Source organism: Odontomachus brunneus, unplaced genomic scaffold (assembly GCF_010583005.1).
Source record: "Odontomachus brunneus isolate Ranch 3 - 2012 unplaced genomic scaffold, Obru_v1 Obru_scaffold_027, whole genome shotgun sequence".
Lineage (NCBI taxonomy): Eukaryota > Metazoa > Arthropoda > Insecta > Hymenoptera > Formicidae > Odontomachus > Odontomachus brunneus.
Genome location: NW_022639477.1, coordinates 1,401,658 through 1,419,274, shown reverse-complemented (window position 1 = coordinate 1,419,274; position 17,617 = coordinate 1,401,658). Strand labels below are relative to the sequence as shown.

General features: G+C 45.1%; 1 protein-coding gene across 2 annotated transcripts; it reads left to right on the top strand.

Moving 5' to 3' along the window:
- Positions 1–1,063: 1,063 nt before the first annotated feature.
- On the top strand, positions 1,064–3,447 carry LOC116842737 (G kinase-anchoring protein 1-like). 2 transcript variants are annotated; one of them, XM_032812373.1, is made up of 6 exons: positions 1,064–1,537; positions 1,821–1,886; positions 2,264–2,474; positions 2,584–2,841; positions 2,915–3,069; positions 3,136–3,447. In XM_032812373.1, exons 1-6 carry the CDS (start codon positions 1,346–1,348, stop codon positions 3,166–3,168), a joined length of 915 nt encoding a protein of 304 aa, XP_032668264.1. In that variant the 5' UTR covers positions 1,064–1,345; the 3' UTR covers positions 3,169–3,447. The 2 variants fall into 2 exon arrangements, with proteins under 2 accessions (XP_032668264.1, XP_032668263.1); XM_032812372.1 differs by having other exon boundaries at positions 1,065–1,537; positions 2,210–2,474.
- Positions 3,448–17,617: the final 14,170 nt, after the last annotated feature.

Here is a 17,617-nt window from a genome sequence, read left to right as displayed (position 1 = left end):
TACGTACTTTTGAGCGTACTTGTGATACTGTATATGTTTGCTTTGATAACGAAAATCTGAAGGAGCATGCCTGTGTCTACAATTGATCGTAGAAGCTCAAAATACACGAAAAGTTTGCAGAAAGATTTTTACGTGATTGTTTTCTGCTGGAATATAATAAAATCAAGTAGTACACATGTATAAGATCTATAAAAAAAATACTAAAAGGATAGTATGATCGTATCGTATCATCGTATGACGATCGCCTCTACGTTATCGACATTTTTCGAGTTCGTCATTGATGTTGACTTGATGTGGCAAGTGTACGAAAGTGCACGTCAGATGGACAGTGACTTTGTCAAAAAATTAATTATGCCTGTTGTTTTTCCGTGTTTATTCGAAATCGAGGCGCGGATCTTGAGGTAAAATGAAGCGTTTTGGAAGGAATAGGAGAGAGGAATGATATTCGACGAGAGATACATTAGTCTCGTGAAATTAAGGGCCGTGAGATAAGCATGGATGTTGAATTTACGAAAGTGTCTTCGATGGACTTAATATTTTGATCCCCGCGAAACTCGTTGTATTGTCAGAATATCGACGATTTTTATCATTTTTATTCTAACGCAGCGACTCATAAGTTCATATCTTGTGAGATCATAGAATTCAGCGATTCTGCACTATAAATCCTCGGATTAAAACGAACAGATCTTCGTGTGATCTTTGAACAATACAAATTCAACGAGGTTATCCACTTTGCGTGGGTATATCGATATATTCGTAGGGTATAAATTCGCGTTATAAAATTTCGTCGCCTTTCTACTCAATAAAAGAATCAACGATCTTTCTAGAGACGATCTTTGCTACAATAATTTCATTTCCCATTGCATTTCCGTAACATGGCATTTTTTGTCGCAAGAGCCGGCTTTCATACTTTTTATCTCGCGATACTAACGATGTTGTCGTTACTCTCCTTATCGCGATGGCGCGAAATTGTAGCGACGCGCCGCGTTGTGTTGGCACACCTGTGTCGTCAGGCGACCCGAGGAGTGCCGCTGGCTGCCGCGATGCGGCGCCGGAATCGCACGCGCTGCCTACTTCCGGTGTGTACATTGCTACCGTCGTCGAACGGCGTCATTCAATTTTTTTTCGGCGTACACTCTGTTTTCCGACCGCACGCGTCTCAACTTCGACCTGGACACCGACGGGCTCGTCGTTCCCGTGAGATTCGACGCGATCGGTCCCGCTTGATTCATCGCTGCCGATTTTTTATCGGAGCGCTCGTGATTCGTCATCGGACCGGAAGTGCCGGTCATCGTCGCCGTCACGTTAGTGTCAACGTGCGCGTTCTGTAACGTCAGACGGGAAAATGGCGACCGCCGTGCCGTCGCGATTCGCTGTGCTCAGTATCGAGGACGACGATTACAAGCCGAAGAAGACACAGAAGAGCGCGACTGCAAGTAAAACTAGCACGAAGAGCAAAGGTGACAAGCCAAAGCAACAGCAACAGCCGCCGCCGCAGCAACAGCAACAACAGGCAAACAAAAAGAAGCAGAACAAGGTACTGCGTCCATTGTTACATTTTTGTTTTCGATTAGTCGGCGGAATGTCACGAGTCGGATCCGAACGTCGTGGCGGGAAACCGAGACGTTTCAAATTTTCCCTCGTTAATGCAATGCGCCCATTTAGTACTACAATCGCTCAGTGAGCTCTTGCATCCTATTGGCATATTCTTTTAGATCTCAAAATATATACCAATCAAATGTAAGAGCTCAGTCAGTGGTGTAGTACTGAATGCACCCAATGTGTCGTATAACGCTATTTCTTCTGTTTTTTTTCTTCAGGGAAAGAAGAAGAAAACGAATAGTGATGATCAACAGTGGGAGCAGTGGAAACAGAAAGATACTATGGTAAAAATTGAATTTTGTTTGAAATCATGAAAAATTTATTTGCGAATTATTTATCAAAATTTGTATGTAAATATCTTGGATATTTAAATTAATCAAATGTTTGGTGTCTTCTTTTTTTAAGGATTGTTTTTTAAGTATTTATGCAAGTATTACAAAGTTTGTATTTGAGTAAAAAACATTTTATTTATTTAGTGACACTTGGTTACAGGATTTATGGTGATAGAATTATAAATTCTAAAGATTTTCAATATTTATTGAATGCATAAATCCAATGTCTTTTGTGTTATCGCATGAAATGTTAATACATTCGCGATTCCCTCAAGGCCATCGAGGAAACGTTTGAGCAAGAATTACATCAAGCCATTTTGCTGTCAAAGCTAGCTTATGAAGAGGAACTAGTCAGTGCGGCAAAAATGGAGAAAGAACAGGATCAGAATAAGAAGTCTGGTAAAAAGACCAAGAAGGCAACTATGTCTCTAGAAGAATTTAATAGTATCTTGTCGAAACATAAAGCACCTTCTAGCACAGGAACAAATGCAACACCAGTAGTAGTATTAACAACAGATTCTGTAGACAATAAGTCAAAAGGTATAGTTGAAGCAAATTCGGAACATATGGAAGCATTCATGAATTGTTTGCTAATTGTATTCAGAATAACAGATTGTTATTTCATTGATAAATATTACGACTCTTGCAGAAGTAGATGCAGAATTTTTCAATAGGGTAGAAAAGGAAACGAAAGAAGAAATAACAAAGGGGAAAGAGAAGGACATATTTAAGGCCAGATTAAATAAAATTGATGATGACATAACATCTGTACAATTAAGAGTGGAAATCGAGAAACGAGATGAAATAATCAGTCAACTGAGGACAGAGGTGCATACACTAAAAGAAGAATTAACACAGGTCAAAGAGAGAAATAAAAAGCTTTATCAAATATTATCACACGGCGAGAGTGAGTATTACGGAGCTCAGCGAGAAATCCACACTTTTGTTATGCAAATTTATCATTAACGATTATTTTTCAGTGAAGGATAAAGCATCAGTATTGGCTGAAGTTGCAAAACTGCAAGAAATCCGTGATGAACTAACGTCTGAGGTAGCCTCGTTGCATGCTCAGTTAGAACAAGAAAGATCTAAAACGCGGACATCTAGTGCAGATGTGAAGACATCTAAACAAACTGTAAGATCGATTTGGAGAATTTTATCTTACATATATCAAATGATAATTGTATCTTGTATATTTTAGAACAAGAAGAGGCCGGCCAGTGAAAATGCCTAATTCGCTTATTCGCGAAGGACTGTACTATTGTGATCTACTAATCTTAACAGAGAGAGAGATAATAACACCGATGAAATAGCAGTCTGAGAAAAACGAATATCTCGATTGCAAAACGAAATTTCGATCTCTTATAACATATTTTGTACTTGCTTGTTAAGTATAGGCTTAAGATAAAGAAATATTGGTCGCGATACCAGTTTTTTTTAACGGTTACATACGTCAGAATATGCAACCTCCCCTTCCTTTTTTTTTATTTTCTAAATGCAGTTTCGAAAAAAATCACAACGTGTTTTATTTTCCTTGGTTGTTTGTCTTTTTGTTTTAATAATGTGAATAGTTTATTTGGGAATTTGGCGAAGTATTAATCACGTTGTGAGAGTTTCCAAAACAATTTTCGGAAAGTGTCTTCCAAACGGAAGACAATGTACATTGTATCATCTTCCAAACTACGTACCAACATACATCCGTGAATAAAAATATATATATACTTATAAAATATATACATATATATAAATATATATATATTACTTAAAATATTTTGTAATAAACATATTCTGCACAATTTTGCTGATTATTCATCGTTTATTAACTCCTTTTATGTTTATTATTCGTAATATTAACGCACTTGACGATTATGCAACTTGACATTTTATAATTTAATTAGGGTAAAAAAATTTTACTCGTCACATCATTTACTACTGCATCCCTTTACTCGATTTTCTAATGTACTATGTAAATAATCTGAATATGCAAACAATAGTTTAATTTTCTCTAACCCGTTGTATATATATATATATATATATATATATATATATGTGTGTGTGTGTGTGTTGCTTTTTTTGTTTAAATGTCACGATATATTTTTATATTGATATAATTTAATTCAAATGGGAAGCTCATATGATTCTCACGAAAAATGAGAACGCAACGCTGAAATGCGATTTTTATTAACGAGCGTGATGCGATTTGTAGTTAATACCGTGATTACCGAATTCGGTTGATTTTTATTCCTGCACACTACGATCGTCATCATCTCTATCTGCCAATTTTCAGTCCTTTCAACCATCCCCATTGGGTACCTACCTACGCCCATTCGCACGATACTAAGCTTCATCCGGATTATACGTGCGGGTGCGCATTTTTATGGAAATTTTTTGTTCGCTTTTTCTGCCTCGAGTTATTCCACGTGAATTTTTTTTCCGGCTCGCTCCCGGCGACTTCAACATGCAGTTCGATACGTTATACCTCACGTTCCGATTCTTTCTTGTCTTTTTCTCTTTTTTACGCGGCTTTGCTCCGTTCGTTTCCCCGTTGCGTGAAAAAAAAGAGGATTTGCGTATCTCGCGGTAGCTTTAGATACGAATTATGCTCCGTACAGAAAAAAGAGGTATTGTCTTAGCCCTGAAAGAGATTGAACAGGAAATACGGCGATTTTAGATAAAAGTGATAAAAGCGCGGTCGCGATCGTTAACAGTTGCCGTGTGTGAGACATAAATTATATAATATTTCATTTGGATCTCTCGCTTTCAATACGACGAGCACCTGTCGTCGCTCGATAGCGAATTTCGTAAATTCGCTATTCGATTTCATTCAGAAGTGACATCCTCGGGTCTTTACGCACCGTTTAATGGTGTCAATCGCGAAAATCGTGACGTAGCGAACGACGCTTAATACGGCGGTTTAATTTCGTTGGGAGATTGACGTGTGGCGTACGACCCAGGCAAGCATCTACTCATCTTCTGACTGAGATCTTGACCAATAAAAGGGGCATTAGCGCTAAGTGGACGCCTCGCCTACTCGGTCATAGTCCTGTTTGCCACGAGAGCGGAGGGTGGAAAGTACAGGGGGCGCATTTAGCGACAGATATAACTGCCGCCTAATTTTGGGATGCTTCTTGATACTCCTAAAAAAATGTGGAGGATGTTAAGCACCAAGGAAGCACCAAAGTTTCAATATTTGTACTTAAAAATCAAAGCAATAAGAATTTTCAGAGTTGAATACGAATCCAGGTATTGGTTTACTTCCGTATTTTCAGTATTTATGTTTTTGTTTTTTTGTTAGACGTGTTTCCGTATCTCCAGTGACAAAACTTGCAATTACCTATCAGTCGCCGAAAGTCTCTAAGCAACGCTGTTGAACGCGCTTTATGAGATGAAATCGAACGATTCATTTCATTTTCCGCGGTAATTGCCACAGAACGCTTTTCCGCGCGACGGGGGGTGGCTTTTACTTTTGTAAAAGCAGGAAGTTGTTTTTCGGGATGAAACGCGACTTTCTCGAATCCATCGCTGCGGTGGCAGGACGTACGAGCGTAGGCGGGTAAGAGGGAAGGTGAGAGAGTGTGCGAGAGGGGGGAGACGTCGAAAGGGAACACGGTAGATTGAGGGTTTTAGGACGCGCGGCGGTACAGGGGGTGACAGTGGGGATTCATTATCTGACAGTCTATTGTCATTCCTGCGGGCTGAGATTTCGCTCGGGCCGAGAGTACCAAGGCATTACTCGCTATACATCTATATATGTATATATGTGTATATATGTATACACACACACACACACACATATATATATATATATATGTGTATATATGTATACACACACACACACACACATATATATATATATATATATACATGTATTGTGTGTGTTTGTATGTATCTATATCGTGAAATACGATATTCCCTTTTTAAAAACATGTTCGAAAAGTCGGAGATTTCAGTTAGTTGCGTTTTCTTTTGCGCATCACGATATGCGGCGCGTTGTCACCTTCGACTCCAAATTTTTCGAAATTCGCGTCAAAATTCACCGAATTTGTGCTTTTTCTTTAAGCGATATCTCAGCGCATTGAGTTCCTGCAAATCCTGCACGTTTAACGAATAAGCAACTTCACAAAGTAGCGTAAAACAAATGTACAAAGATAATAATATTACTTGATCACCGTCATTCTCGTCTTTTCGGCATCAGATACACCTGTTAAGAGGAAAATGTGAAAATTTCGTGTTCTTCTTTTACAGAGTTGTCGGTCGTCCGGACGGTGCTCGAAGGACATCCCGCCTCGGGAAACTTTCGGATGGACCACTTTTTTTAAATCTGGACTACCGCCAGTCACGGGGATAATTACCGGAAGAAAGCAGCGGTGAAAGGTAGGAATCCTCCCTCGAGCGAGCGCTCAAAAAAGCTCGAGCTTCGCTCTTTTATTTAACGAAGAGCTATACTGGTATTATTCACGCGAACGTGATGAGTCAATTAAAAAAAAGAGAAAATAAAAGAAATACAGAGAATATATAATCACAAGGATGCTATTTATATGTCGGATACGCGCACCTGTACCGGCACGTCGTCTCCGGGGAAGGGGCGCCAGTCGCGGTGAAATAGAGAAAAGGCGAACGGAAAATTAATTCGAACATTAGGCAGGAAAATTAAGGAGCTCGCGCCACAATACGAGACGGGACGAGTCCCGTTGTCACAGTGTTATTTATCCCGTGTAGCCGCGGCGTCATTAACGCTTTCCTGCCGCGGGTGTGTCTCGTCGCGCGAAGTGTGTCTCGTCGTTCCCTGCATCGTCGGGCGTGCGAAATTAAGACTAACGAGGAAAGTATTTCGGTGTCGCGGGCGTCGAGGCGAGGATCTTCGCCGACGAGGGGTAAGGTAGGAAGGAAGGAAGGAAGGAAGCAGGCAGGCAGGCAGGCAGGCAGGCAAGCAAGGACGCGAAGCCTCGTCGGGATAATGAGATCGCGAGGAGGACGACGACTTCTCGGTCGCGACGACGATCCTCCGCGTCCGATCGAAACGATATCCGGAAGGGTGAATTGTCAAATGGAACGCTCCTCTCGTCCTCTCGCTTGGCTTCGCATAATCCGATACAGCGGAGAGGGATACTCAGAGATCTTGCTCTTTGCTTGTGTATGTGTGTGTGTATGTGTGTATGTGTGTCATGGTGAGATGTCAAAATCCACATATGTGTTTTGCAAAAATGACGCGACTTCTAGACAGATATGTTTGGTGTCTGCACAAGTGATGATGCGTACTCTTAGTCACAAGACAACAAAGCGGACTCGCGATAATAAACTCGTCTGTTGCCTTATTTCTGTTTTCCTTTTTGTTTTTCTTTTTTTCTCAAAATGAGTATTCTCAGGCATCTTTGAGAATAAGTTCTTTGATGGCGTTGGCGTGAAACGCGAACTGCGTCGAGGAAGTTGTCCTCTTGAATTTTTTCGCGCGGCACAGCGGTGAAACGCGTTCTATTTCTTCTTCTTCTTCTTCTTCTTCTTCCTTCTCCTCCTCTTCTTCTTTTTCTTCTGTCGATTTACAGACGCGTTGTTTCGGCATCGTTCGATATATCTGTCGCGGTGAATGCGTTTTGAGCAATTGCCACGAATCATTGGGCGATTATAAGCCGCGTCGCCGTAGTTGTTGTACCTTTGAATACGTAATATGTCACGAGTCAGATTACATCGCCAAGATCAGGTAGATTCAGGTACAATGTATCAGACGATCAAACTCCCATCCATATTCAGCACACTGTTCGGCGCAAATTGTCCCGTAATACAAGATATATCCCGCGATATCTCGCTCAATCCATCATTATCATAAGCCGTGTGGTCCTCCGACTACCGCATCTGTTGGCGCGAAATTTAATCATTCGCAGCACTGTTGAGGAAAAAAGAATTGGATAAATGAATCGGTAAATGGATAAATAAATAGATGAATAAGAAAGGGAAAGAGAGAAAGAATGACACATCGAGGGAAAATATAGTGGAAATTACTACAGGATTTTGTGTAACTGGCATTTTGCAATAATTAATTATCCTTTTATTTCACATGTGCTACTTATATTTCAGAGAAGTTGGAATATATCACTAAAAAACACTTACTATATTTCTGGCAAAATTTACTGTTTTTTATTTATGTTTAATACATTATATTTATTATTCTCTATTTATTTATTATTCCCTATTTATTTATTTATTATTCCCTATTTATGTTTCTTAGCAAGATAAACCTTACTGACAGTCTGTTCCTGGATTATTAAAAACGTAATAAAATTGAGAATTTATGTGAAAAAAAAACAAAAAACTTTAAACGCCGATTTTTCAATGACAGTTTAAATTTAGATTTCAACTTAAACTCTGTTTAAACAAACGCATTATTAGAGTTTAAACTTGTATCCAAGTTTAAAATGCTATTGAAAAATTACCCTTAAATCGCTTCGTATAGGTTCTTCCTCTGTGCATACGTGTGTGTGTGTGTGTGTGTGTGTGTGTGTGTATGTTTTGTATATTTATGCTCCGCTAAAGATATATAATATTATTATTAATTCCTTTAATTATCAAATTTTCAAGAACGATATATCATTCTTAACACGACGTTCTTAACACAATGGACTACGATCTCTTTCTGTTTCTCATCTCAGGCCCGATTGAGCAGTTACCTTAAGGAAAGTACTCGAATACGGCATTTTGAACACCGTTTGCCACCGTTATTCGATGTCGAGAAGCGATGTCGTACGTAATTCAAAGTAACACACGGCGCGTTCGCGACGCGAACTTCACGCTCTCGTCTTCCTTCCTTTTTCGCTCCTCTCTCTCTCTCCCTCTCTCTCTCTCTCTCTCTCTCTCTCTCTCTCTCTCTCTCTCTCTATCTATCTTTCTCTACGATTCTGCCTCGTTATAACTGAAAAAGCCCGAAAAGAGGAAGGTGGAGAGACGAGGAGCGGCGCGCAATCTCGCCGCGGAATCACGGTCGCGACTTTGATTACCGCGCGAAAATTCGAGAGTCGCGCGGTATTTTTGCGCGCGAGGTCGCGCGCTCGCAGTTCGCACCCCTATTCGCCACCGCGCCCCGTTCGTCCGTCGCGATGCGCGTGTATGCGTGTGCATGTGTGTGTTTTTTGTGTATGTGTGTACACGTACGTGGGACGATTAAAGTTTTAGAAGTATCGATTGCGCGGCGCCAACGATGACAGACAGAGAGAAAGAGAGAGGGATCGTCAAAGAGCATAATAATTACTGCGGCCCGCAGAGAAGAGGCTCAACCCTTTGTTCTATAGTCATTTTACGAAAAGGGGCCGCGTGTGCGCGCGCGGGGGTTGCTGCCTCGTCCGCACCGGGGATGGGGGAGGGAAGGGGGTGTAGTAGGATGAGGGCAGTCCGTGGGGACGGAAGGGGTTGTTCGCGGTTGGAGAGCATCCGTTTCAATCGCGCCATTATGTAATTGATCCGAGGCTTCCGTACGGATGCGATGCTCTCGTCGTCATGCTCGTCGTCCTCGTCGTCGTCGTCGTTGTCATTGTCGCATTTCACTAAAGGATGTTTCTTGCCCGTTCGGAAGCGTCACGGCGGAAATGCAGGCGCGTTGCCAGGCGTCTCGGGGTTATCCAGGAAACAAGAGAGCCCTCGTGTAAGCCGATGAATAAATTTGAGAAGGGGCAGGAAGGCAGGAAGATCTGTCTCTCCAATTAATTGGATTTATTGGCTTTCGGATATCGGACCTCTGAGAATCATGGTGAAAACCGAAAGCGCGTCTCTCATGGTGCGCAGCAAGCAAGCAAGCAAGCAAGCAAGCAAGCAAACAAGCAAGCAAGCAAACAAGCACGACCGCCGACTTACCGTCGACGAAAAATTTTCGTCGAGGCGAACGTGATACCTCTTTTCCAAGCGAACGATCCCGTCACTCGCTCTGATTTTTCGGCGCACCGTCGGACAAGTCGGCGGATATAGTTTTATGAAATCCGCCGGCGGTAACGTCGATCTTTTTGCGCGGGCTCGCGCTCGCGCTCGAGGGATCGCGTTGCAGCAGGGATTGCGCCGAATCCGCGGATACCCGAATTCGCCGGAGAATCATAATTAACAGGAGCCGATGCGTGTAACGACGGACACAATTAGAAAATGGTATACACACAGCGCGGATTCCTCCTAGCCCGTTCGCCCTCTACCCCCCGTCCGTCCACGCCGCCATCCTCCCTGCCCGTGTCGGTACAGCGCGATTAACGGGCACCCTCCATTATTCATTCTCGTTTATATATTCGTCGCGGTACGCGGCCGACGCGACACGACGCGACGCGACGCTGCGCGCGGTCCCCGAAAAGACAATCAAACGGGGATTATATCACCGATCCGCGAATTCGCCCTCTCCTCCTTCTCCTCCTCACCCTCACGCGCACAGACACACGCGCGCGCGCGCGTCGCACACGAACGCACAAGCGAGCGTGCGACGGTAGATATTTAATTAAAGTTGTTTGCGCGACCAAGTTCGGAAACTTCGGGGATAACTTACCGTCCGGGAAACAGCGCGAGGGGGACCATTTAATTGTCCCCGCATTAAATGCGTCCTTTGAGTTATGCTCGTCATCGTGTCACCGGAACTCGCTATCGGCCCGGCCGTGCGTCATCGCCGCGCGTCGTCGCGAAATTTATTATTATGATACCCGCGGATTCCCTCAATTGTACATAAACTCTCCACGCTTTTCGCTCATCCGCGAATCACCGGCATCGTTAGGAATATGAATACGATACAATATTCGGTATATATATTTTATTTATTTATTTACATTTCTCCTCCTCCTCCTCCTCTATCTCTCTCCGTCCTCGCGGCTTACTGCCATCGTCGTTTGTTTCGTGATTTTTCACGGAAACCCCTGCAAATAATTTTTTTCCCGTAGACATGTACAGAATGTTGCATTCACATACAGGTCAGTATAATGGATTGCGATCTCAGTAAGCTGTACACTCACTTGCGTGCTTTCTTTCCTACGCAGTTTACGTCCCAAGTAATCATTTCTCCAAAGCCTATCGAAAACGCACACAACTACGCGCGTCTGCCAACCAAGTGCATAGGTAACTCGTCGTATTGACCTGTGTGTAAGTACAACACTCTGTAGAATAGACTGCGCCATTGCTGTTGGTGGAACGAAGTCAGCATTGGTAAGAGAGGGCAATAGAGAGTAAGATGCTTTCCTTGTCTAATTGCCTGGTTGTCTGGGAGAACGATCATGATCAATGGTTCTCTCTTCCTTCCACTATGTTTCGTTTTCTGTGTCCGTATTAATAGTCGTTACTTGAAACTTGTCCCACGTGAGGTATTCAGATTTGAATTTAGAGTTAGATTTGGGTTTTTTATTCAAAACATATAATACATGCGATATTAAATTTGTAATCGTGTATGACTCAACTGAGAAATTCACATCCAACACTATGTTACAATTCGAGGACCTAAATTTCAAGTAATGACTGTCAATACGAGTCTCTGTTTTTGTTTCTTCTACACCGCCCGCTCCTAAAGTACTGACTGGTGACAGAGAAAGCACTCGACTTGGCGTATCTCTGTCCTTTAATCTTGTCATCAGTCGTCCCGTAAGAGCGCAGAAGAGCTTTCTAGAAGTCTATGTTTTCTCCCCTTTGAATCTCTTTCGTCTATCGGCGGCCGTAATTGTTACCATTTTCTCTAGACGCGCTGGAAGTGACCTTTTCCTCGCGAGAAGAGACAGGAAACCAAGACCGGAGGGGTAGAAGGGGGTCAAACAGATGCGGGGCGGGAAGGGGAAGAGGGCAGAGGACGAGATAAGAGGGAGAGGGAGGGAGAAGGACGGGCGCGCGGCGTCCTGAGAAACGAGGGCCACGCGAGATCGCATAAACGTATTCGTGTCAAAAGCAGCTCCGGTCGAGACCCGGGTTATCCTCTGACCCCACTCTGTCATCTCGAACTTACTTCGCCTCCTTTCCATGCGACCACGGCTGTTATTTCATACGCGATATTCTATCTTCTCTCACCGGAGTGTTCTACCGCCTTCTCTCTTCGCCGTGCCAGGAAAAAAATCTGAACCGCGCACGTATCGCACGCACGTTCCGGAGAGCCGAATGATTCTTCATGTCACGGCCGCACATTGATTTCGCGACGTGATCATGCGATTCTCGAATTTTCGCGCGGAGAAGGATGTTAACACATTCGCTAGCAACGTCACGTACGTGTGACGAAACAATCTCTCGTCACATATGTATGATAGCCAATTTTTTTCCCACGTTCACGTTATCAAGCCAAGTCTGTTTTACACAATTACATAAAAAATAAATAAATAAAAAATACGAGATGGTTTGTGAGAAGAGTCCTTGAAATAAATCATGGTAGTGAACATGTTAAAGTATCTTCCACGTGGGGATCTTATTTGAACCGTATATAAATCGGAATGAAAACCTCAATATCCAATACAATTAGGTCACCAATATTTTTTAATACACACATTCGTTCCTGGAAATTATCGTAAAGCCATCAAAATGATCGCTTATCAAAACCATCACAGGTTACTGCTTCGACACTTTATTGCATAATCAACGAACAAATGGATCAATAATGCGTACAAATTCCTAATCCTAATCTTAGTTGTACTATATGTTAAGACTATTCAGTCTTATCTATCATGTATTCTTTGCTTCTTGTTTGTTATTTTCTTTTTTCTTAAAACTTAAGATTTTTTTCTAAAGACTTAAGACTTACGATTTTTTCTTAAGACTTAAGATTTGTACCTCAGAAAAAGGGAAAGAAACAAGAAGCAAAGAACACATTGTAGATCAAGCTCTATGTTAGTCTGTGTACATTGTTTGAGATCCTGAGACTGGATTCGAAGGTCGACTTGTAAGCTAGATTAATTGTCGCGGCTGCATCGACAAGATTTGACAGACGCGCCATTTTGCAGCGAGATCTCAACATTTCTCGTGCGACATTCGCGAAATACGTATTCACGTGCGTATTGAACACTTCGCGAATGGTATTATAAGGCGCGTCGCGTTCTCCAGAGCAAAAGAAGAAGAAAGCAAACAAGAAAATCTCTTCGGCGCATTGCAACCTTTAAAACCTCAGTCGCGTATATATCCCGCGAATGCATGACGTATATCTCGCGCACTCGAGAGCTCGCCGCGGTAAAACTTCTGCCGCTTCTGTGATGTGTTCGCTGGGACGCGCGAAAATCTCTGAAAGCCCCCGGCACCTGCGATGATGCTCCGGATTATCGCGTTAACATTTCGTCGATTAGAAGAGAAAAAAGAAAAAGTGAGAGAAATCTGAGAAGCACGCGACTTCGTGTCATAATTATACTGAAAATCCTGCTCCCCTGGAAAACGTCCGATCCACTTCGTTACACCACGGTGTAATATCGGCTTACGCTTCGGCTCTGTCCACTTTCAATGAACATATCATGGCACTTCGTACGGATTTTCTTCAAGTCACGAGATAAGCCTTATCGTTTTAATCTCTGAACAAATGGACGGCGACGAGTGTTTGGTTCACTTATCGACGTGCGTTTCATCTCGCGGCCTTAAATCTCTTGCAACACACGCGAAGTGCTTACGAACTTGAGAAAATAGCGTGACGTGGCGTAATCGCAGATGCAGAAACATTACAAACTGCTTATCGCATACTTCAACATCGATCCAATTTCTTATCAGTGAGTATCGTTCGACGTACTTTAATTTGGAGAGAGACTTTCCTGCAGAATTTAACAACAAATTTAGACAGAGAGATTTTGTCTCTGTCATTTATACGATTGACTACAAGTATATGCAATATCGCAGTATTTGCTCTATGATTAATCTACCTTAACAAATTTGTCGCATCTAGATAATTGTCATTACGCGACTGCAAGATCATTCTTTTGAGTGCACGATGTCTAGATCCTTAGAGAACGCGTCGAGACGGCTTCGGGCTTTCGAATCGCATCCCCCGCGCGCGCCGAGGGCAAAACGGGCTCACAGGATGCGTATCTGGCAACCTGCCTACAACAAGGACCCAATATGGGAAGCGCGGCGCGGCCGGAGGTGGCTTACGCTCGCGCTCGCGCGCGTATGTGTGTACATGCGTGCGTACATGGATGCGTGGGTGCGTACGTGCGTGCATACGTGGGTCGCGTTAAGTGTAGCGTAGCTCTATGATTCTCACCCGGCACCCAGGCTCGTTCCATCCACCCACTTTCCACCCCCGCGGCGCCTCCTCCACCTCTCTTCCAACGGCGTGCGCGCTTCCCCCCTCCGGCCCTCGTCCCGACGCCACTGCCCGCCGGCGCCGCAGCAGCAGCAGCCGACGCCGCCACCCACGGTCCCTAAACCGCCCCATGCCATCCCCCCGACGCCGCACCACGTCGTCGCTGTCACCAGGCTGGCAGTCGCATCGTATCGCAAACAAAAGACGAGCGAGCGCGCGCCACTCATCGCTCGCGCTCGATGCGACAGCGAGTGACGTCCCCCAGCACCCTCTGCCTCACCCTTGCCGAGCCCACGGCTCCGGTCGCCCCCTGTGCACCCCCAACTAGCCTGTACCAACGTCGTGCGGTCTCACTCTTTCTTTGCCACGTCCTCTCGCTCTCGCTCTCGCCCCTCGTCCTCCCGTCTCTGTCGCGCCTGACGACTCGTCCTCCACCTCCTCGTCGCTCCAATTCTCACCCTTCTCTCCGACTCGGATACAGTTAGACGGAAGAGGAGAGACAGGCACGATCGGAAGGGCCGACAGAGACGGCGGGACTACTACTCTTCCATCCACTCTGCCTTCCATTCGGTCTCTGTTGTCACCCCCCCCCTCCCCCTCCTCTCCTCCTCACCTCCTCCTCGTCGACGCTACGCGTCGCTCTTGCTCTTCTCTTCTCTTCTCTTCTCTTCTCCGCGGCTCTACGATTCCTGCCTGTCCCTCAACCCCTCCTGGCCTACTCTTCAAGCCCGATTCTCGTGCTGCTTTCTCTCCCTCTATACTCGCTCTCTTTCTCGCTCTCTCAGTGAGCGCGAGCGTCGTCTCTCCCGTCCCACCCACCTCCGTTTTCACCCGGTTCCTTTACACCCCCTTCCTACCAACGAAACCCAAACCATCCGCGACCACCACCATCGTCGTAGTCACCAACACGCGGCCTCCAGGCAGGCGTACCGACAGAGCTATCTGTTGTTATCACCAGTTATTTGCATCCCTTCGTAGTCGGAGGGGCGGCCGCCGCTCTCTCCATCGCTGCGCGAGAGAAGGACGAGTTGGCGCTGAAGGGTGGGCGCTTACGGGGGCGGGGGGAGGGAGGTAGAAAGGGGGGCTTGAAATTCTCGGAAGCTTTACTTCCCGGGGAATATTACGCACCCCGCTGCGAGCTCTCGAGCGCGCGCGACTCGAGTGATTCCTCATCTCTCGCCCTTTTCCCTTAAACCGCCGCTCTCCATCTCCTCCTACCTCTATCGCCTCATCCTCTTTCTCCTCCTCCTCCTCTTTCTCCTCCTCCCTTCATCCCGCTCCTCTACCTCGCGCCTCTTTCGCACGCCCCGCGCGGAACGACAGATGCGCAACAACGGATAAATCTCGATTAAACGAGCGCGCGGTCGTCAGCGTGCTCTCGCAGCGCAGACCGCGATTTTGCGATTCGCATCGCACAGAGATCGCGCATCCCGGAAGAATGCGAGGAATGAGGGCAAGTCTCGCTGCGGAGACGAGGGCGACGGATTACGGGCATTCTCCACTCGCAGATATGAAGTCGTATTCTACGATGGATCGCGAATTATGGACTTACCTCGCACTTCTCATCGAATACCTCAACCGCGCGCGAACATTTATTTGCTTGCACGAAAGAGCGAGCGAGCGAGCGAGCGAGCGAGAGAGAGAGAGAGAGAGAGAGAGAGAGAGAGAGAGAGAGAGAGAGAGAGAGCAGACATTATAAAGTCTAAATTTCTGATAAGTGTGAAAATCCGATGTAACGAGACGGCATAGAACACGAAAGCAACACGCGACAATCGATCGATCGATCGATCGATCGCGTCGCAACCCCCTTGCAATCCGATCTCTTAACTCGCAGGAGGTGTCCGTTGAATACCGCTATCGCGTTATCAAATGGGTATCAAGCGTCACCCTCACGCGCAATCCGTACTTCACTAAGCCCGGATTAATTCGCCACGTTCGTTAAACAGGATGAACAGCGCTCGGATTCCGTGGGTTACGCGATGACGTGTTCTTGGAGTGCGGCATCATCAAGAGCACCGACCGACGTTGTCCTCGATTTTCGCACGCTGCTGAGGGATGATATGGCGGAGGAGGAGGAGAAGCAGGAGTGGTAGGGAGAGAGAGAAAGAGAGAGAGGGAGAGAAAGAGCAGAAGAAAAAGAGACTGAGAAGATCTGTCTGTAACCGTATTGTGCGAAGTACCCATCGTAGGGGAAGGCGCGTTGTCGCTCTTGAATTTCGTCCGTCGGGGATGGAAGGGGGTGCAAGATAAAGCTAGCGTCACACGATGCACGATTTTTGTGCCGTTTCACGTGCGCGCTGATCAGCACGTTTGTACGCGACTCAACTCGTTGCATTTTCATTTGATTAGCTCGCTTTCCTCTTGCTCTTTTTATTATTGACTAAGCGCTTTGGTAAGATCCCACCTTTATACATAAGCCATTCTCTGATCGTGGTCTCTCAATGGACCATGCATCAAATGCGACAGATCAGCGAACATAATTTCAATGATTGCTCCTGTGCAATATGCTGTGCTTGCTTTCTCGCACTACACGAATCAGTGCGTCGCACGCGCAATCACGTCCTCGAGTTCTAATTGTATGTTTAAATGTTATGGTACCGCTCTTAATGCGTCGTGGATGACTTAAAGCGATCTTTATACGTTTATTATATCTTAATGCTAAAACAGCTAATTTATTGCTCTCTCATGTAGCAAACCCACCAAGACTGTAAATTCCTCATAAACGCTATTGTGCAGCGTCCTATGCAGTGAATCAAGCAGCGCACCGGTCAGCATACATGTTAAGACTCAAGTCGAAATCTTAGCCCTACTTTCGAATCCTGAATTTTTTAGCATTTGCACATTCTGAAAGATTAGTGTTTACGGTCAGATATTTGCATTGCGATCGACCCGTGTAGAAAATTTGTATTTAATTTTTAACATACCCGTATGTTAATATATTATCGTTATATCGTTTTGTGACTATTCCGCATTGAGTTCATATATAAATAATAGAAAATTCACAAAGTGGCACTTGATATAGGCTTTAAAGTGACAAATATTGAGGTCGGAAGTAGGATAAAAATTTCGACTCGGAGGGACCGGAAAATCGTGCCGCGTGTGTGACGCTAGCTTAACGGAAAAAGAGGAGAGGCGAGACGGCGGAGAGATGAGCGAGAGAATCGCGATCTCGAGGAAGGAGCTCCAGAGAGGAGGGCTGACGGCAGGGGGTGGATGAGGGTGGATGCCGAAGAAAGAGCACTGACGAATCGTCGGTGTTTAAAATTCCCGTGAGGCTTCGCGGTTTCGCGCTCTCCTCGTCGCTCGAGAGAAGGCGTCCGATGTTGGCAGCCGGTGGCGGGGCACGGAGCTGGCAGATCGGGATTGCAGGGGGCGACCGGAAAGGTGGAGGCGGTGGCGGTGGTGATAGTGACGGTGGTAGTGGTGGAGGAAGCCACGGTCGCTCTAGCAGAAGGGTTGGCGCAGGTTCCGAGTTTCGACAGAT